Source organism: Rhopilema esculentum, chromosome 11 (assembly GCF_057945365.1).
Source record: "Rhopilema esculentum isolate cy_ngs chromosome 11, ASM5794536v1, whole genome shotgun sequence".
Taxonomy (NCBI): Eukaryota; Metazoa; Cnidaria; class Scyphozoa; order Rhizostomeae; family Rhizostomatidae; genus Rhopilema; species Rhopilema esculentum.
The window spans coordinates 14,427,097-14,448,827 of record NC_142825.1 but is presented as its reverse complement, the minus strand read 5'-3'; the positions used below and the strand labels follow the sequence as shown (position 1 = coordinate 14,448,827).

General features: G+C 39.8%; 2 protein-coding genes across 2 annotated transcripts; one reads left to right on the top strand and one right to left on the bottom strand.

Moving 5' to 3' along the window:
* Positions 1-2: 2 nt before the first annotated feature.
* Positions 3-3,328, bottom strand: LOC148959061 (uncharacterized). The gene is made up of 2 exons (XM_089111347.1): positions 1,505-3,328; positions 3-779 (listed from the first exon to the last, which is right to left on the bottom strand). The coding sequence occupies exons 1-2, from the start codon at positions 2,625-2,627 to the stop codon at positions 145-147; spliced, it is 1,758 nt and encodes a 585-aa protein (XP_088967473.1). The 5' UTR covers positions 2,628-3,328; the 3' UTR covers positions 3-144.
* A 16,745-nt stretch (positions 3,329-20,073) lies between these two features.
* LOC148959060 (uncharacterized) lies at positions 20,074-21,731 on the top strand. The gene has a single exon (XM_089111190.1). The coding sequence runs from the start codon at positions 20,078-20,080 to the stop codon at positions 21,617-21,619; it is 1,542 nt and encodes a 513-aa protein (XP_088967316.1). The 5' UTR covers positions 20,074-20,077; the 3' UTR covers positions 21,620-21,731.

Sequence of the window (21,731 nt, the reverse complement as noted above, 5' to 3'; positions counted from 1 at the left end):
ATTGGACCTCCTTGCTTCCCCCCGTGCTGTCCGGCCGGTCATGAATTGCCAGTAGTAGTCTGAACCAATTAAAATGTGGAGGAACAATTCGTCATCAGCTGTAGCTGGGTAATCCGCTAGCATCAACCCTGAAAGATGCGGGTATTATGTCGAAGCGAAATTGATTGCCTGATTTGTCAGGGGGGCACTCACTTTTGGTACAACATAAGCCGTAACATACACGCTTAAATCATTGTACGGGCTTCTTACACAAAATTGTGTGACGTCAAGAGTCTCTACTTTTCCTTGTTCTGACCCAAAGAGTGTAATTTCAAGGGTTTCCTTTCGAATGGTGGGCAGGCCTAGACAGTCTTTTAACTCTTTTGTAATATAAGATCTTTGACTGCCTGAGTCGAAAATCATTCTTGGGATTTTATGATAATTTGGCCTGTTAACGGAAGAAATAAACCCCTTTGCTGTTTGCAAAAGAACAGAGCCTCTTGAATCGACGTACATTGAAACCGTGGACTGGCCAATATTGTCCCTTCGTTGCGCAGTGGGCGTTGATTGAATTCTGCGAAGTTGTGAATTCCCAGATATATTGCTGTTCCGTTCTGGCTGTGCCTCTGGCGTGTCGAACTGTCCGGGGGTATTTCTTTGCGCAGTGCAAATGCTGGCATGATGTCTTTGTCGGCATACGAAACAATGGATTTGACTAGAACAATTTCTAGACAAATGTCCCCGTTTTAAACAAACAAAGCACCTTCCTTGTTTTGAAAGGACGTTTTTACGCGCATTAGGTTCGAGCAGGCAGGACTGATGCTAAACACGCAGAAGACGAAAGTCATGAAGATGGCTGGTGATCCAGACAACATGGAAATGCGAGATCTTGCTGTTAACGGCGAAGTCATTGAAACAGTGGATAATTTTATTTATCTCGGTGCAAACTTTACTAACGATTGCAATGACAGCAAAGAAATCAGAAGAAGGTTGGCCATAGCAAGAAGTGCAGTAGTAAGCCTCAGCAACATTTGGAAAGACCGCTCGATCACACTCCAATCAAAAATCCGAATCCTCCATACGCTAGTATTTCCTGTAGCAACTTATGGATGTGAATGTTGGGTCCTCAAGAAATGTGACAGGAACAGACTGACGTCCTTCGAGATATGGTGTTACAGAAGAATTATGCGTATAAGTTGGAGAGAAAGGAAAACGAACGAATGGGTCCTGGAAAGGATCGGCCAAGCAACCCTCATAAACAGCATCAACAAAAGGAAGTTATCTTTTATTGGCCATGTTGCGAGAAGTAAAGGCTTGGGAAATGACATTCTTTCGGGAATGGTAGACGGAAAGAGGAAACGAGGAAGACCACGAAGGAAACTGGAGAACGACGTGGAAGATTTACTGGGAATGACCATGGCCGAGCTGCTTCGGAAGGCGCAAGACAAGGACACTTGGCGGACAACCATTGCGTGTGCCACGGCGGGTCAGCCTTGACCCTTCCGTTACTGATGATGATGATGAGGTTCGGACACCACAGTGCATCTCGCTGAAGGGTGAGACCCCTTGCAGAATATGCAAGTGACTTTGCCCCCGTTATTCAAGAGTGCAGCGGCCGTAGGCATAGAGTTGCGAGCAGGTCTTGGCGCAAAGCCGTGTGAGCTTGGAGAATACGTCGTGTCCAACTTAACGGAACATTGTTCTCTTACTTCTAATTCGGTTTGAAAAGTTTCTAAGAGTTTATCCAGCACCCATTCATCCTTTCCCTGAGATTTAGTTATTGCAAAGCGAATATCTTCCGGAATTTTTGACATTATAACTGGAATCAATAGAGCTCCATAATGCTGAAAATCAACTCCAAGAGTTTTAAGACTGCGCGTATTCGTTTCAATTGTATCGTACAGTTTTCTCAATCCCCTTACATCCCTTTCAGATGAAACTTGTTTCAGATTCAACAGAACCTCCATATGCGCATTTATTATTAACTGCCTTTGAGCAAATCTATTCTGCAATAGTTCAACTGCCTCGCTATAATTCGCGTTAGTTGGCTGAATTCCGGAGATGGCAGTGGCGGCTGGGCCTTCTAACAGGGTTTTAAGATGGCGAAATTTATTCACGTCTGAAAGAGAAGCATTCTCGTGGATTACTTGAAAAGAGTCCCACCATTCCTGCCACTTTTTTGGATCTCCCGAAAATTTTGGCAATTGAAGTTTTGGCAATTTTGGCATATCAGAACTAGCAAACGAAGGACTAGGGCTAGCGGCTTGAGCATTTTGAGAACCATAACTGTATGTCGAAATTTCCAACTTTCGTGCTTCAAGTTCAATAACAAATGATTGTATTTCGGATTTCAAATCTTCACAGTCAATTACTTCTTGTTCCACTTCGTCTTCAGAAATTAAGAGAAAAATTTCTTTATCGATTTTACTCAAGAGTTTTTCTTTATCTTTCAATTTCGTAAGAATTTTGTCAACATTTAAAACGGTAGAAACTTCCTCTTCTAAAAGGATCCTTGCTTCCGAAAACGTTTTTGTTACATGTGCCCGATATCCTCCTCGAATTCTTTTTAGCCTTGAAACGGGATTTCCTTGAGAAGGGTCGCGAGGGGTAGCTTCGGAAACTGTGGCGCTTTCACCTTGAGTTGCCATTAGGCGCAACGCAAACAAGAAATAAACACAAACAGAGACCTAATTCCGAAAGAGTCGAGAAATATCATGAGATTCATGAAAAATAGATATCAAAATCCGTCTCGGTGGACCATTTAGAGAATTACCTGCCAGGAATCACTACTAAGATGTAAATAGTTAAGATCTATTTACTTGGCAGGTTAGAATTACCATATAGGTTCATTCGTCTTGAAGATCAAGTTCTATATCAAAGTAAGAGGACTGTATAATTTCTTATTCGAATTTAAATGCAAGATAAAGTATAAACATCAGCGAATATAATGACATAAACAACCACGAATTATTAATCAGAGAGAAGAATTAACGTCCAGAGAGAAGAAATAACGTAAGAATTTTAACGAAGTCACCTCGGTCCATCAAGGTCTTGATTTAGTTCTATTCTAAATATTGTTCTTTACGTGAATCGTTCCATCGATCTTCTTTCCTCGTGATTGGCGTTCGCATCTATCGAGAGTTCTTTTTGAAATATAGATCACGTCGTTCCCTTCGAGTTCGTAAGCAAGAAATCTTCTATTCAACTGAATGCAATCGCAACAACAACAACTATATACAAAAGAAAGAGAGAGAGAGAGAGAGAGAGAGAGAGAGAGAGAGAGAGAGAGAGAGAGAGAGAGAGAGAGAGAGAGAGAGAGAGAGAGAGAGAGAGAGAGAGAGAGAGAGAGAGAGAGAGAGAGAGAGAGATAGGAAGGAGCGCTCACAATTTCCTACACTCTCCAATGAAAACTGGTGAACCTTTATAAGCATGGTATCCGTGCATACTGGATTCTACAAAAAGTTAAAAAAGAAATGCAATTTCCTGATACTCTTCAGTCGGGCCAATTCTCTGATCCGGGCAATTTATATATTTTTACATTTGACAAAAATGGATCATAGATTTGGAATCTTCATGTTGAAATTAGTCTGTGTTGAAAATTCAAGATTTAGCTTTTCCTCTCGATGGAATTTGCTGCTGTAGTGAATTTATCTAATGATAGACCTTGATTTCTAACAAGCAAATGGATTTGAACAACAGATTGGATGATTTTACGTGCTGAATTAAGGTTAGTTTCCTGTTGCGTGTGTCTTTTCTTTTGAAAATTTCCCAAAGTACTGTACTTTGTATTCATTGAAATAAAACAATTAGCTAAAGTAAAGTACATTTAACATATATAAGGTAGCATATGCAATGGTTAGAATAATATTTGTACATCAGACAGTAATTTTGAAATTGTGCTGCCAAAGGTAAAATATCCAGAAGGAAAAAAGGAAAACATTCCTTCAATTCTAATTTGTCTAAAAATGTTAACATGAGTTTGTTTGTGCTCATTATTGTCATATTTCTCGCTGTGCTCCCATTGAGGATTGAAGCATGGAAACACGCAGCGTTAGGATTAATTCGCAAACGAGACTTACTATTGTTATATGTGAATTAGGTCAAAGTAATATGGCATAACACTACACAATAACATAATAACAGAACATCCGCTTTTTTATAAATTTTTGGGGTTACAAGTCCAATTTGTCTGGCTTTCTAATTGTCCTTGTAGAACGTCTTACTGCTGTGTTAGTAGATGGACTCAAGTTAGTGGCTATTGTAGATGGAGATGCGTTTGTCTCTACAATGGGAGTGGGAGCAGTTATGGGAGAATGGAAAGTAGATGGGTTAACCGTTGTTTCTTGTGTTGCTGGTGGCGTAAGCTTTTGCGTGTGGTTCTGATATCTTTCCTGTTCCTTCGTAACTGGCCCGTGTTAGTATTGACTATATAGGGGCGGAGCTGTTTAGCTGGAGCGGCAATTTGAGCAGGATCCCATGTGCCAGTTGTTGGGTTTCGCACTCTCACATCTTGACCTGCTGCGAGGGGTAGAAGTGGACGAGTGTGTTGGTTGTACTGGGATGCGGAGGAATCTTTTATTTGGGTAAGGTTTATACAAACATCTTCTCCCCTTATGATGGGTTTCTTAAGAGTAAAGCTCTGTACTGCCTGGCTGATAGCAATTCAGTTGGAGATGAGATTTTTTCAAGATTTCAAGATTTTCATTTTTCCATCAATGGCTTAGTACAAGACAACTTGTATATTTAAGCAGCTACTGACGAACTAACTAAAACAAACTAAATGAAACAATACGAATGAACAGTAACATATGTCTAAAATAACGTGACTACGACTACAAATAAGGCAAATAAAAATAAATCATAAAGGTTGTACATTTGGGGCTGTGTTCAGTGAACTTTTTAGGTCGTATAAAGCTTTTGCACAATTCACAGTAAAGCTTTGTATCAGAGGACTTGAATTAGGGTCATCATTCTGCATTAAATAAATGAACCGATCTTTATTGTTCATAAGACTAAAGATAGGGTGCTGATGTTCGATTTGTTCAAAAAGTCGTCCCTGATTTCCCTATGTATATCGCATTCCATCAAGCAATGAATTTCATCTTCTAAAATGTTGCATTTAGTGCATATTCTCTCTTCTGGATTCTTTTTTGGTCTATGAAGTTCTCCTTTCAATACTCTTCACACTTGAAATATATTTTTCAATCTTAAATAAAGTTTAAAAGGTACAGTATGTTTTCATTTTCGGTTGATTTTTCAACATCGAGAGAGTATTTTGATCGGAACAATCTATTATCCGTTGGTGTAACACGTGTGCAGCGCCAATGGATCCGAAGGTCTTAATTCGGTTCTGCCATATGTTCCCGAGTCCATGTCTGAAGCAAATGTATTTCAAACATCTAGACCATGTCAACTCTAATTGTATGTTACTTTGGTAAGCGTGCCTCATTATTTCATTGCTTTTTCCATCTGAAACCCAAGGTATGTAATGGTCTTCTGCCTAGCTATTATCGAGAGGCAACATTTGATGTTTTTCTCCAAGTATATCTTTACAAAGCATAGATGGAAGTTAGGAAGAGAGGGGTGTGGCTCTATATGTTAGCAAAGCGAGATGAGGATCCGATCCTGTTTCTCGACACTTGGTGAAAATCATTTTAACAGTTCCTACAATTCTCTTAATGAATCCATTGGCACGCGGGAAATGCAGAGAGGTGGTAATATGTTCGAATCCGTATTTGTTGCTAAATTCTTTAAATTCATGGCAAGCAAATTGTTGTTAGTCCTCAAGAGAAGATCAAGGCGAAGGTTTTCTCCACTTATGATTGATGGTGAAAGAAAGCCAGGTGTATCAGCGTAGATGGTAGATTCATTGACAGCTTTTAGTGACGTAGCTAGAAAGATTAGGATAGAGTTATGTCGCCAGGTGTATCGGCCTTGTTCCAGATATGTTTTGCAGCCAGCAACAACGTGAAAGAGGGTTTCTGGCAGAAAACAGAGGTCTGGCTCAAATTCCATTTTTCAGGTTTTTCTGTGTGGGCAGGGTATTGTTCAGGTACCTTATGGTGAAATTGAAAATATTCTGAGGCATGCTACTTTGCACCTTGGACCAAAGTTTGTTTATTTGTGGAAGATTCTGATTAAAGAGATGTGATAATAAAGATCCTTGGGAGGTTAGGATGTTTTGCAGACGATCTTCATGCTCATGCTGGACAGCCTTTAATGCCTCTTTGGTGTTCCTATATATATATCATATTGTATATTTGTGCTACTGCTGTCATTTCCCATAAAGAGCGAATGTTAACGTTTGGTGAAGATATCATTGCGTTGCGTAAAACTGTTTGACACTGTAGTAATTTGGTGGATGGTAAAGTTAGGCTGAGTCCAAACTGGTTTTTAGAAAGAATAATGCTACTCAAGGTAACACTTATTGGGAGGTCGAGCCATTGGCGGATGTATTTGGATACGAGGTTGTCAAGATTCTCAACAACTCACGTCTTTGAGAGATCTGCTACAGTAAGGTTCCAGGAGATTTTAGAAAGAACAAAATTGTGATAAAGAAGCAACTTATTTTCTGCATGTAGAGGCTGGGAATCGATTTGTTTGAGCATGTTGGACAGTGATAGATAATAATAATAATAATAATAATAATAATAATGGAAACTTTTCATTTTGAATTCCAGTTAAAACTACAATTACAAATTTCACTATTACAAAGGTAATTTGTAACTGGCTAGCCTGTTTTTACAAAATAAGACTATTACAATCGTAGTAAAGAGAAAAGAAAAAAAAAACGTTAAAAGGGGAGTAGCTCTGGGTTAGTCCATGTTTTGTTCCTACAGCAAAATATGTAATAGGTGGTGGAAACTTTTCATTTTGAATTCCTGTTAAAACTACAATTACAAATCTCACTATTACAAGGTAATTTGTAACTGGCTAGCCTGTGTTTACAAAATAAAAACTATTACAATCGTAGTAATGAAGAAAGAAAAAAAAAATGTTAAAAGGGAAGTAGCTCTGGATTAGTCCAAGTTTTGTTTCTACAGCAGAATATATAGTATGTGGTGCGAATGGAGATGCTTGTAAGTTTGGAGATGAGGTAGCGTTTCTGTTGATGATCAATGGACAAAGAGTCACACATGTCGATGAATGAGCTGCAGGATTCGCCAAAAATACCGAGTGAACTGATGGAAAGATTGACAAACGAGACTGACTTAAACCGACGTTTTAAGTCTGATACGAGGGTGGCATATTTCTCTGACTTTCTGACAGCATTGCAGTTGAGATTTGTTTCAAAGCCTATTGTTAGCTCTAAAACGTACAGACAGTTTTCCTTAGTTTTGAGAAGTAAGTCAGGCCGTAGTTGATCTCCAGTTATGATAGAAGGGGAAAGAAAGCCTGGTAAATCTGCGTAGAGAGAAGACCCATTTATTGCTTGGAAGGAAGTGGCTAGAAAGTTTAATGCAGAATTATGACGCCAAGTATAGCGGCCTTGGTCAAGGTACACTTTGCATCCAGCAACAACGTGTAGAAGTGTTTCTGGAAGAAGACAGAATTCACAGTCAGATGTTTGACTAAGGTTCCATTTCAGCAGATTTTTACGAGTTGGAAGAGTGTTGTTAAGATACTTGATGGTAAAGTTAAAGATGTTACTAGGCAAATTGCTCTGTGTACTTGACCAAATACCGTTCAGCTTTTCCAGTGAATGTTTCAGTAGGAAGGTAATTGTAGCTCCCTGAGATGGTAAGTTTTGAGAGAGACGTTCTTTGTTTGATTTCATCCACTTTTAATTACTAAAGCAGCACGGGAAGAGACTGATAAGAAATTATGAGTAGAAAACACAAAGGCTTTTGTCTGATTTGACAGCCTTTAATACCTCTTTAGTATTACGATAGATGTCGTACTGAAGGTTCGTGCCATGACTGGTGTTTTTCCATAGGGTTTGAATGTCAATATTAGGATAAGATTTTAGGGCATTGCGACAGACAGTTTGGCATTGCGTAAATTTGACAGAAGGCAGTTGTAGATTTAGGCCAAACTGATTTTTTGAGAGGATTATTCCACTCAATGTTGCAGAAACAGGAAGATCAAGCCACTGGCGAATGTAATTGGAAACGAGATTGTCTAGGTTTTGGACAACCCAAGTCTTTGGTAGATCTGCAACAGTAAAATGCCATGAAACTTTTGACAGAACATAACGATGGTATAATAGCAGTTTGTTTTTAGGATGGAGAGGTAAGTCGTCAATATCCTTCATAAGAGTAGAGAAAAGAGAAACGAGTTTAGATTTATAATCTTGGTTACTCATTTCAAAATCGAAGAAACGACCAAGATACTTAAAGGAATCGCCATTTTTGACAGCAGGCACTATTTGGTTACAGATGAAAAGTTTCGGTTGAAATTGGAGGGATCGCGTAGAGTGTTTCTTGACACCAAAGGTAACACATTTGTCAACCCTGATTATGAAGTTTGCCCATTGGCACCATCTGGTAAAGCAGTTTAATAAGAGTTGGTTCTCCTTTTCTCCACTGGTAACAACAGCAGCATCATCAGCAAACTGAAACCAGTGTACTGGCTGAAACATGCGGTCATTACTATGGTGGGGGGAGAAACCAAGCTGCTTATATTTATCTGATTTGATGTATTGTATGAACGTGTTGAAGCAAAGGTTGAAAAGAAGGGGGCTGAGGCAGTCACCTTGTAATACGCCGCGGCGAACGGGAATTGCAGGGGTTTGGAATTTATCGGTTATGATACAGGTCTTAAAGTCTAGATATAAGCTTGAGATCAATGATTGAATTTCCGAAGGTATATGATGGTAAGCAAAAATAGCTGGTATCAGCTTGTGGTGAACTTCACCAAAGGCGTTTTTAAGATCCAACAAAGATACCACTAAAAGTCGTTGCTTAATGCGAGCTTTATTTATTAAATGGCTCATCATTGCTGTGTGCTCTAATGTACCTGATACTTTTGAGGTGAAGCCTTTTTGGATTTGGTGCTCGATGAAGCCATTGTGTTTCAGAAAAGTGAAGAGGGAGTCACGTAAGCAAGAAGTGAATATTTTTAAGGGCACCGATTCTAAAGTGATTGGCCTGAAATTTGATGGATCGTCTGTGCTGTCTTTTTTGTGAATCAAGATAGTGGAGGCCTTTTTCCATTCGGATGGTACCTTACCTGAAAGCCAGACAACACGAATTATTTCAGTAAGAAAAGAACGAAGATAGGGACTTCGTTTGAAACAGATGATGGATATCTTATCAAGAGGACAGGGAGAAGTAGAAGCTTTCATACGCCTTATGATAGAGGTAATGGTTTTGTAACTAGGTGGCTCTAGATCAAATGAATAAGATGATTCATTGAAAGTAGGGATCCATGAAGGAATGGTGAAATGTTTGTTAGGGGCGATGGCAGAAAATGTTTTGACAAAGTATTCGGTACATCCTGCAGCAGAAAAAGTTGGAAGAGCTGAAGTTTCATATTGTAGAGTGCGTTTGACGTAATTCCAGAAATTTTTGGAAATGTAACGGTCGTGGTTTGTTATATTGGAAGATTTAGAGGCTGAGATGTGTTTTTTGATTTTATTGCGAAGAAGGTTAGAGACAAACTTAATTTCAATTAAAGGAGCATTAGAATGTTTCAAATTTCTGAGTTCTTTTTTCAAGTTCTTGGCAGTGAAATTGGAGTATTTTTCTTTGAGATCTTCGTTGCAGCATTCCATTGTTCCACAGGTTTCTTTAAAGTAATTGTAGATGGTTTCGTTCATTAATTGGATAACACGATCAACCGTTGACGCATCAACAGAAATACTTGAAAAGACAGAGTGGAAATATTGGTTAGCTAACAGCCATTCCTGGTCAGACCTTGGAAGACGAATTCCCGGCTTGTTTTCGAAATAATCCCCAAGGGAAATATCGGTGTGACTGTCGTTATTCTCAAGGTCAGCATCGTTTATAACCTCAAACAATTGCTCTTCATCAAAGCCTCTAATGACTCTGCAGTTCCTTTGATGTATGCGGAGGCCCTTTATCCCTTTGCATGACTTGCCGCAAGAACATTTTACACAGCTTTCGTTGTTAATGGCTGCATCGCGATTTCCGGAGTCAATGAGCGGAATGTTAATGCTCCCACTGGGACCAGTATGATTGGTTTGAACCCTTCGCTTGCAACGCCATGCATGCCGGCCTAACGAACTAAAATCCTTTTCACAGAACGAACAAATCACGAATAAAATCAAAAGATAAACGATAGACGAGCGAATCATTGTATTTCCAGAGTCCTCGAACTGTTATGCATCGATTTGTAGTAAATAAATTGCAATAAATTAAATCCAGGCGTAGTAAGTCGCAGTCAAACAGGAGCCGTGTACAGAAGCGTCCGCACGCTACCGCTCAACGGAATAATAATAATAATAATAATAATAATAATAATAATAATAATAATAATAATAATAATAATAATAATAATAATGGAAACATTTCATTTTCAATTCAACTTAAACTACAATTACAAATCTCACTATTACAAGGTAATTTGCAATTGGCTAGCCTGGTTTTACAAGAAAAAAAATTATAACAATCGTAAGGTAAAAGGAAAAACTGAGAAAAATAAAACAACCAAAATTAAAACAGATGTAATTCCGGATTTGTCCATTGTTTATTTTTGCAACAAAATATGTAGTACGTAGTACGGATGGCAATGCTGGAAAGTTTAGAGATGAGATACCGTTTTTGTTGTTGATCGATGGAGAGAGAGTCACACATTTTGAAGAAGGAGATGCAGGAATTGCCAAAGATGCCAAGAGAGCTCATAGAAAGATTCACAAAAGAGACACATTTGAATAATAATAATAATAATAATAATAATATTCGTATTTGCCCTAGTGTCCGAGCTAAAAGCTCAGTTAACATAAAAGGTATGTCTACTAGGCTTGTGTTATCCACCACATACATAATCACTTCATATAAACAGTGAGACACAAGATTTAGAAGTCATTCAATGTGAAAATGTAATATAGAACTTATTGTATCTGATCATACGCAAGGGCCGAGCGAAAATAGATTCACATGAATAACTTCTTAACCCTGTGTCTCCATATATAGTTGGCCATTATCAAATTTGATACCGAGCACCACTGTAATGTGCTCTTTACAATCAACTTATCTACTGACAATGATCTCATAACAGTCCAAACATCCTTTTTGATGCAACCAAGTGAGCCAAAGCAAAGCACTTTCAAATCCACCTCCCAACCTAACGACTGCAGCAGACTGCACAGCGGCTGATACCGTTTCTCTTTGGTGTTCAGTGCTTGCTCAAAATACAGATCGTAGCAGACAGTCACCTCTAAGATAATACATTTACGTGACTGATTGTCAATGATAATGATGTCAGGTTTACGATGCGTAATACGCTGTAATTCATCACCATATTCCGTTATTATTGATTCTGCAAGTTTGTTTGCATGAAACTGGAAACCACTTATACTTCCTGAGATCACCTCAAATATTTTGTCAGCAATTCGATTGTGACGTCGACTATAAAAGTTGTGAAACTCTCTACATCCATTCATCAGATGTGCGACACTTTCCGTGTGCTGATGGCAAAAGGGGCAAGAAGGGTCATTATCACGATTCCATACATGCTTTGTGAAGTTTGTTGCAAGTAGACTCAACCGTGCTTTTATTGCAAACTTCACCAGTAAATCGCTTACTTTCCAGTTGTAAAAAATTGAATGGGAGGATTTCAACTGAACATCAGTCATGCAGAGAAAGTGGCCTTGAACTGACAATTGCTTTGCTTTTTGCAAATCTCGATTAACTGTCTGTTTGAATAGCAACTTCTGAAGTGGAGCACCTTCATCAAAAAATTCACCATTAATAATTACTCCAGCCTTTCCTTGCCTGAACTCAATGGAAACATCTAGCTTTCTAGCATATCTCAGAAGATCTGGCCAATCTGATTGACACCCAAATTTGGTACGACTATTCAGGTAGCCGTCTTCACTAATCTCAAACCCAAGAAAGTTCATATCATTATCTGTTGAAGCAACTTTCCGTTTTTCCATATCCAAATTAAGGGATTGACGTGCAATGTTCTTGAACTGTAATTGGGGATGATTCAACATCTTAATGAGAAATGCAACCCTTGTTGACCTATACACATCTGACACACGCTTAACTCCAATCCCTCCGTGCTCGAGTGGTAAGAGATGATTAGCTGTGTTGTTGTTTCATACAAATCGTACATATTTCGAACTGCCTTCACCAAGGACTTTTCCATGAGTTCCAACTGCTCCTCTGTAAACCTTGTATTGTAAAAATGGTGGAGAATCTTCGCGAGAGCCAAGTTATTTAAAGCACTAGCCTTTAGAGCAAGGGGCAATTTGCAGCTTGTTATTTTTTCCAATAAATCTTTATAACTTTCTATAACTTCATACACTTGCACAGCATCTTCTCCGGAAAGTGAGAGAGACTTTCCAAGATACTTATAGGACTTGTCACGGGGATAAACTTCGATGACATTTCCTTGAATTGACACAGTTGGCTTTTTATCTGCCTTGCCTTTGTACCAGTTATTCCCAGACCTCCTTGCATACATAACTGCACATTTACTGGGTTTCACTTCTAAACCTGCTATCTTCATAGCAACTTGTCCGATATCAAACATCTCATTTATAATCGTTACGTCATAACTGACAACAACAACATCATCCGCAAAAGCTTGCAATGGACATGGATTAATCCTTCTTTCATCTTCGATACCCTGCCTGATAACATCCTCTCTTACCATAGGCTTGCATACTCTGTCAATCACCAATATGAATAAAAGTGCACTCAAAGGGTCACCTGTCTTTGTTCCTCTGATTATATTGAACTCTTTACTCAATTCAAACCCACAAATCACAGAAAACGAAGAGTAACGGTATATATCTTCGACCAAGCAACAATAAATCAAAGGATTGTCAAATTCCCGGAGAGTTTCAAAAAGGAAACTATGCTCAATGCTCCCAAACGCATCCGCAAAATCCACAAAAACTGCACAAAACTTTGTACTTAAGTGTCTGAAATCATCCATTGCAGCTTTCAAACTAAAAATCAATTCCTGTCTGTCACGATCGGGCAGGAAGGCACGCTGCCAAAAAGCAATCTCATTGGATATGTGTGGGGTGATTCGTTTACAGATTTAATAATAATAATTACAATAATAAATTACAATAATAATAATAATAATAATAATAATAATAATAATTTGTCCTGGGTATGACAAAAAACTACATCCGGTAGTGGAGTTTTGACGTGGGAGAATGAGGTTACCCTTTGCCACTACTACCTCCAGGTCACCCTTGAGCAAGGTATACTACCTGTTAGCTCTCCCCGAGGCCGTGAAATACCGGGTTGTCGTCCGGCGGGGGCTAGTCTGTCTCATGGGTAGGGGGGACTCTTCAGCCCTGGTCGGCGACCCACCTAGTGATGGTGTCACGATAAAAATACTGCTTTGTTGGTGATGCAAAACCACAACCTCATCTTCAAAAGAAAATGATGATTAATTCTGAAAATAACATAGAGAACGACGTCAACGGGAGTGGATCCACAGGTGAAGCTGTCGCGTCCGGCAGGGGTGGTGGTGCTACGCAGGCCAGCCTCGGTCGATATCATGCTACTGCGGAATCAACTGTGAGGAGTAGAACTAGAAATCAGTGGACGAGAGAAGATAACAGAACAGTGATGGAGTGCTATGTCGCGAGCGAGCCAAATAAGAGGGGTTACCGGAAACGTATGGTAAATATCTGGAGAAGTAGAAATCTTGCTCAGGTATCAGAGCAAAGACTGCTAGACCAAGTTAGGCAAATAAGACTGAAGGGTTGGATAACAGAGTTAGAGATGGAGGAGATCAAGAGACAGAAAACAATTGAAGGCAACAGAGGTGACGATGAAAGCCAGGGTGAAAGTGTGGAAAGCGATGCTAACAACAGACGCGAAGAAATACAAATAGAATATGATGATAATGTACAGCAGAATAATGAGACAGGAGCAGCTGAAAATGGTGCTAGAAATTTTGACGATGAGGAATTTTCAGACGAGGAAATAGCGATCGCTGAGAGGCTTTTTGAAGTACTACACCAACCTGAAAGGACAAAGCTACCTGCTCTGAGAGGTCTAAATAAAAGTTCTGTCAAAATAGAAATTGAAAAGATGAATAGCTTGCTGGGTAAAATAAGAAGCGAAAATATCACCGCGACCAATGATTTGTTATATGCAGCATCAGTTGTTACAACTGAGAGATTAGGTGTAAAGATCACTAGAAAGAAGAGGCAAGGAGAACCTATGTGGAAAAGAAGGTTGCAGAAGCAAGTAAAATACTTGAGGAAAGATTTAAGCCGAGTTGAAGAGTTAAGAAAAGGGAAAACAATTAAGACAAGATTTCAAGAACAGTTACAGAGAAAGTATTGGTTAAAAGAAAAGGGTCTCATAACAGTAAGTGAAGAACTAAAACAAAGGATTACAGCTAAATCAGGAAAAATTACAAGATATCAAGCTAGAATCGATCAATTTAGACAGAATCGACTGTTTCGGGAAAACCAAAGTCGGTTCTATGATGAATTGAATGGCGGAGAGAGAAATGAAGTACGACCTGAAAAGGAAGAAACTATGGAATTTTGGAAGGATATATGGAGCAAACCAACACGGCACAATGAAAACGCAGAATGGCTGCAGGACTTGAAGGAGGAAATTAAAATTGACAGGCAAAATGATGTTGTGATTACCAGGGAAAAGGTAGAAAAGGTTGTTAATAAAATGCCAAATTGGAAATCACCAGGACCTGACTTAGTTCAGGGCTTCTGGTTGAAAAGATTTACTAATCTGCATGGGAGAATTACATTGCAGCTCAACGAGTGCTTGAGGAAAGGAAATGTACCAAAATGGATGACTAAAGGAAGAACAGTTTTGATAGTCAAAGATCCACAAAAAGGAAGGGTGCCTAGTAATTATCGTCCAATAACGTGCCTCGCTATGTGCTGGAAATTGTTGACAGGAATATTGGCAGGTGAGATTTATTCTTTTATGGAGGCTAAGAATGTATTACCAGAAGAACAAAAGGGATCGAGGAAAGGATGTAGGGGGTGCTTAGACCAATTGTATATTGACAAGAAAATCATGAAGGAAGTGAAGCAAAGAAAGAAGAATATTGCAATGGGCTGGCTGGATTATAGAAAAGCTTATGATCTAATCCCACATTCATGGTTGAAGGAATGTTTGAACATGTTTGGAGCTGCAGAGAATGTAAAAAATTTGCTGACCAACAGTATGAAGGAATGGAGCACCATGTTGACATCTTGTGGGGAAGCGATTGGTGAGGTAAAATTTGCCAGAGGAATTTTCCAAGGAGACAGTTTATCACTGTGACGTTATTAGCCTCGTATCTATGTTATGTTGGGCATGCGCCCGGTTCGTTATGTTATGTTATATTATGTTATGCGTGAGATTATGAAATGGAGTATTGAAGTTCGAACTCGGGTGTTCTTTCGTTGTTATATACCGGATATTCTTACATGGTGTCAGGTGAAACACCCATCTTTGATGTTTAGGAGGTAAATGATTGTTTTGCTGGTTCTTGTTTCGCGATGACAGATCCGGATCCAATCGTGCCTGGGCCTAGTGCTTCCTCTGAAGGAAATAGCGGAACATCGGCGTTCATATCTAACGTGCCATTACCCCCACGATTAAGTTTAGAAGGGAATTTGGCAGAGAATTGGAAGCAATGGAAGCAAATCTATGATGCGTACGAAACTGTTACGAATTTGAAGTCTAAACCAGACAATTTTCGAGTGGCTGCTTTCATCACTTGCATAGGACCGGAAGCTCTTCGAATACACAATTCACTTCCGTACCAGGAGGAAGGTGAACGTCAAAACATTGAGCGAATTTTCGAATTATGGAATACTTACTGTATTGGAGAAACAAATGTGATTTACGAACGGTATAAATTCAATAATTGTACACAGGGCCCTACAGAGTCAATTGAAACTTATGCGGCTTCTTTGCGTGCCCTCGCAGCCACATGTGCATTTGGACCACTTAATGATGAGTTGATACGAGACCGAATTGTTTGTGGCATTCACAACAATGCTGTGCGACGTAAGCTACTGCAAGAACCAAAACTCTCATTATCTAAATGCATTGACTTATGCAGGGCCACAGAAACAACTACTGCTCAAGCAAAAATAATGGCTGGCCAAGATGATAGTCAAGACCTCATGGCCCATTATGTTGGAAAGCAAAGCAGCCCGAGGAAGACCACTGGAGACACAAGAGGTTTTATTTCCGACTGCAAATTTTGTGGGCGTAGCCATAAAAGAAACAAAGAGAGTTGCCCAGCCTTTGGCAGATATTGTTCTGGTTGTGGTAAGAGAAACCATTTTGTTGAGAAGTGCAGCTTGAAGAAATCACCAGGTATGAGAGATACATTTTCTAAAGCCAAAATATATGCAGTGAAGGAAGAAAACACTTCAAGTGATGATGAAATTCTTATTGTTGAAATTTCACCCAAAAATAATCTGGCAATAAATGCTGTGTCCCAGTCCCCTCCTAAGAACAAAATTTTTGCCTCCATGATTATAAAAGGCAGGCAAATTAGTTTTCAAATTGACTCAGGTGCTACCTGTAATGTCCTTCCAGAACACTTCGTTCCTCCAGGCACAAAAGTTGAAAAATCGGATCACTCTTTGCGCCTGTACAGCCAAGCCTTATTACCGATAAATGGTATTTGTAAACTTAAGGTAGTAAACCCAAAGATCCAGACTGAGTACACTGTCAGATTTGTTGTTGTAAAAGGTGACTATGTACCATTATTAGGAGCAAATGCAGCACAAAAGATGGGACTTCTGACAGTTAATTATGCTAATATCTTTAACGCAAATGTGGATAATGTTAGCTCTAACAGTATTGCTTCAAACAGCACACATCAACAGGCACAACCAACGGTTGTCATGGAAACAGTCTTATCGACCACCGCAGTGGCTCCACTCAGTATTGCAGATATAGAGAACCGTTTTGGAGATGTCTTTGAAGGTCTGGGTCACATGCCAGGCAAATTGCACTTAGATGTTGATGAGTCACAAACCCCTGTTGTCATGCCGCCTCGCAGAGTACCAATCGCTCTTAAAGCAAAACTCAAGGCTGAATTGGAAAGGCTGGAAAATCTTCATGTCATTCAGAAAGTTACAAGTCCAACAGATTGGGTATCAAATCTCGTCATTGCAGAAAAACCAAATGGGAAACTGAGGGTGTGCATCGATCCACAACACCTCAACAAAGCATTGAAAAGAAGTCATTATCCTTTACCGCTCATTGAGGATGTGCTACCAGAGCTAGAAGGTGTCAAGGTATTCAGCAAAATTGACCTGAAGGAAGGGTACCTTCAAATAGAGCTCGATGAAGAATCAAGCATGCTCACAACGTTCCAGACACCATGGGGGCGTTGGAGGTACCTCAGGATGCCATTTGGAATTAAACCAGCTTCAGAACATTTTCAACACAAATTTGATCAGTGCATTGAAGGCCTATCTGGGGTGTATGCAGTCGCTGACGATGCTCTTGTTACCGGAAGAGGAGAAACTTACGAAGAAGCTGTCAAAAATCATGACATGAACATGGTGGCACTTTTGAAACGTTGTCAACAAAAAAACATCAAGCTGAACAAGGACAAATTCAAGTTCAAATGCGATGAAGTTTCCTTCATTGGTCATACCCTAACACAGAATGGTCTTAAAATAGACCCCGCAAAAGTTGAAGCCATCACAAAGATGAGCAAGCCGAAAGATGTCGCTGGTGTACAAAGGTTCATTGGCATGGTAAAATACCTGGCCAAGTTTCTTCCCAGACTATCTGAAATATGCGAACCTCTGAGAAGTTTGACCCACAAAGATGCACCATGGGTATGGAGAAAAGATCATGACAAGTCTTTTGCTGACATACAAAAAGCAATTTGTGAGGCACCAGTTCTAAAGTATTTTGACCATAAGGCAGCAACAGAAGGCCAGGCTGATGCATCATCAAAGGGGCTTGGTTTCGTGCTCATGCAAGAGGGACGTCCCGTGTCATATGCAAGCAGAGCCCTCACCCCTGCAGAGCAAAATTACAGCCAAATAGAGAAGGAGCTGCTTGCACAAGTATTTGGAGTGGAACATCACCATACCTATGTCTATGGCAGAGAGATAACACTTTGGACGGATCACAAACCACTTGTCTCAATCGTCAGCAAACCACTCGCCTCTGCTCCAAAGAGACTGCAAAGGTTGTTACTAAGATTGCAATCATACGATGTTAAAATCTGCTATAAACCTGGCAAAGAAATTGTTCTAGCAGACACACTCTCTCGTGCATACCTGCCGACAAGTGAGACACAAAAGTCCGCAACTGAAGAAGAAGTCGAAACTATCCACATGTCAAATTATCTCCCCATCTCTGAGCCACAGCTGAAGGAAATACAGCGAGAAACCAAATGTGACAGCACTTTACAAGCACTGAAAGAAATAATTTTGAAGGGGTGGCCAGAAAGAAAAGATACCCTTCCTCGATGTATTCATCCTTACTTCTCAATTAGAGACGAGCTAGCAACACAGGATGACGTAATATTCAAGGGTCAGAGAGCAGTTGTTCCAGAAACACTGCGCAAAAAGATCCGGGATAAACTGCATGTAACACACACAGGAATACAGAGCTGCCTCAGAAGAGCCAGAGAAGCAGTTTACTGGCCTGGCATGAACAAAGATCTTATCGACTTCATCTCGAAATGTGAAATCTGTAACACATTCCAAAACAACCAGACCAGAGAGCCCCTTATTCCTCGTGAAATCCCAAGCCGCCCCTGGCAAATAATTGCTGCTGACATTTTCACAGTCAACAACAAAGACTTCCTCTGTACTGTGGATTGCTACTCCAACTACTTTGAGATAGATCGTCTATTTTACAAAACTGCTGGGGAAATTAAGAAGAAGCTCAAGCGACACTTCTCTACTCATGGCATACCAGATACGCTCATGAGTGACAACGTACCTTTCTCCTCTAAAGAATTTCAGGATTTTGCCAAGGAATATGAATTTACCACCGAGCTAAGCTCGCCAGAGTACGCACAGAGTAATGGCAAAGCAGAAAATGCCGTCAAAACTGCAAAGATGCTAATGAAAAAAGCGACTGAATCTGGCAATGACTTCTATCTTGTGCTACTAGAATGGCGAAACACGCCGTCTGAGGGGATGGAAAGCTCTCCTTCGCAGCGTATGTTTAGCAGACGAGCTAAAACACTGCTTCCCATATCGAAGAAGCTCCTTAAACCAAAGGTTGTCACTGGTGTCCAAGAAAAACTTCGAAAGAGGAAAGAGATACAATCAAAGTATTATAACAGAGGCGCAAGGGAGCTAAGTGCATTAAAGAAAGATGATGTAGTCCGGATAAAGCCAAGAAATTCCGACAGAACAGGCCGCTGGACCAAAGGATGTGTCATAGAGCAAGTTGGTGTAAGATCTTATAATGTAAAAACCGAAGATGGAAGAATCTTCAGACGAAACAGAAAGTTTCTACGTCAAACCAAAGAGCCTTTCTTTGCAGATGAAGAAGATTCAATCATTTTCCCCAGAAAGGAACGAGAAGCAGTGGCTCGACCTTATGAAGATCACCAATCTGAAATGGAGCAATTTGATCCGCAAGAGTCACCTCACTCACGACCTGATGCTACTGAAGAAAAGACAGCAGCCGCCAGACCTGCTGAGACCAGATTTGATCACAGGCAATTGAACTTTTACCAGCCAGTAACGACAAGGAGTGGCAGGAAAGTAATTCGGCCGGACTACCTCACTGGCCACAACTTCTGATTAGCAAACTTTAAAAACAATTATTTTTATTATCTTACTGTTCCGTTTATTCTTTTGTTGGAGGAAAGGTGTGACGTTATTAGCCTCGTATCTATGTTATGTTGGGCATGCGCCCGGTTCGTTATGTTATGTTATATTATGTTATGCGTGAGATTATGAAATGGAGTATTGAAGTTCGAACTCGGGTGTTCTTTCGTTGTTATATACCGGATATTCTTACAATCACCATTAATGTTTGTGATTGCTATGATACCACTAACGTTAGTACTGCGTAAAATGAAAGCGTCCTATAAGTTCAGTTCAAATGGAGAGCAGATAAATCATTTAATGTTCATGGATGACATCAAACTTTATGCGAAGAATGAAAGTGGACTAGATGCATTGATACAGTCTGTCAGAGTTGTTAGTAATGATATAGGTATGGAATTTGGAGTAGAAAAATGTGCAGTGTTGGTTATGAAGCGAGGGAAAGTAGTCGAGTCTAATGGCATTGACTTACCAAATAAGGAAATCATTAGGTCTATACACGAGGAAAATGGTTATAAATACCTTAGAGTTATGGAAGCTGATCAAGTATTAGGTGAAAAGATGAAAGAAAGTCTAAAGAAAGAATATAAGAGAAGAGTGAAAAAGATACTGAAATCTAAGCTTAATGGAGGCAATATGATAACTGCCATAAACACTTGGGCTGTTTCAATGATGAGATACACGGCACCTTTCGTTGACTGGAGAAAGGATGAGCTGAAAGAAATAGATCGGGGTACTCGTAAAATGATGAATATGTACAGATCACTGCATCCAAGAGATAGTGTAGCAAGACTCTACCTACCCCGTAAAGAAGGAGGACGAGGACTTGTAGAAATTGAGGATTGTGTTCAGCTCGCAATTTTGGGGCTTGAAAACTATGTTCAGGATAGCAAAGAGAGGATATTGTCATCAGTGAGATGCGAGGCAGGAGAAAGAGTGTCAGAGAAAGATTTCAAGAAGCGAAGAAGAGAAGAGAGGCGATCAGAGCTAGAAGAAAAGGCGTTACATGGACAGTTTTTCAGGCAGACAAAAGAAATAAATGACCCAGAGTCATGGGGATGGCTCCGGGACGGGGAATTGAAAAAGGAGACTGAAGGACTGATAATGGCGGCGCAGACCCAGTCATTGCGAACAAATGCAATTAAAGCAAACATCGATAAGACGCAGAGGGACTCGAAATGTAGAATGTGTAATCAGAAAGAGGAAACAATAAGCCACATTGTCAGTGAATGCCCAAAAATGGCACAGAGAGAGTATAAACGTAGACATGACTGTGTAGCGAAAGCCCTCCATTGGGATGTCTGTCGCCTGTATGACATAGATTGTGGAAATAAATGGTACGAACATCAACCAGATGGAGTGGTAGAAACAACAAATGTAAAGATTCTCTGGGATGTCAATATTCAAACAGACAATGAAATCCAGGCAAGGAGACCTGACATAGTGGTTGTCAATAAGAAAGAAAGGAAGTGTTACATCATTGATGTTGCAGTCCCGGGAGATGTGAGAATAGCTGAAAAAGAGATAGAGAAAATCGAAAAGTATGACGAATTAAAGAGAGAAGTGGAAAGATTATGGAAAGTGAAAGCAAAAGTTATTCCTATTGTCTTGGGAGCCCTTGGAACAGTAACACGAAATTTGAGCAACTACATCAAGGAAATTGGAGTCAAGACGCAGATAAAACTAATACAAAAATCTGTACTTTTAGGAACTGCAAGAGTGTTGAGAAAAGTTCTCGAGATCTAAGATCATGGGTATTGATCCGATTTCAAGAAACATCAAGAACAAGCCAGTTATAACATCAGAACTGTGTACATCAGCATAATAATAATAATAATAATATTAATAATAATTTTTT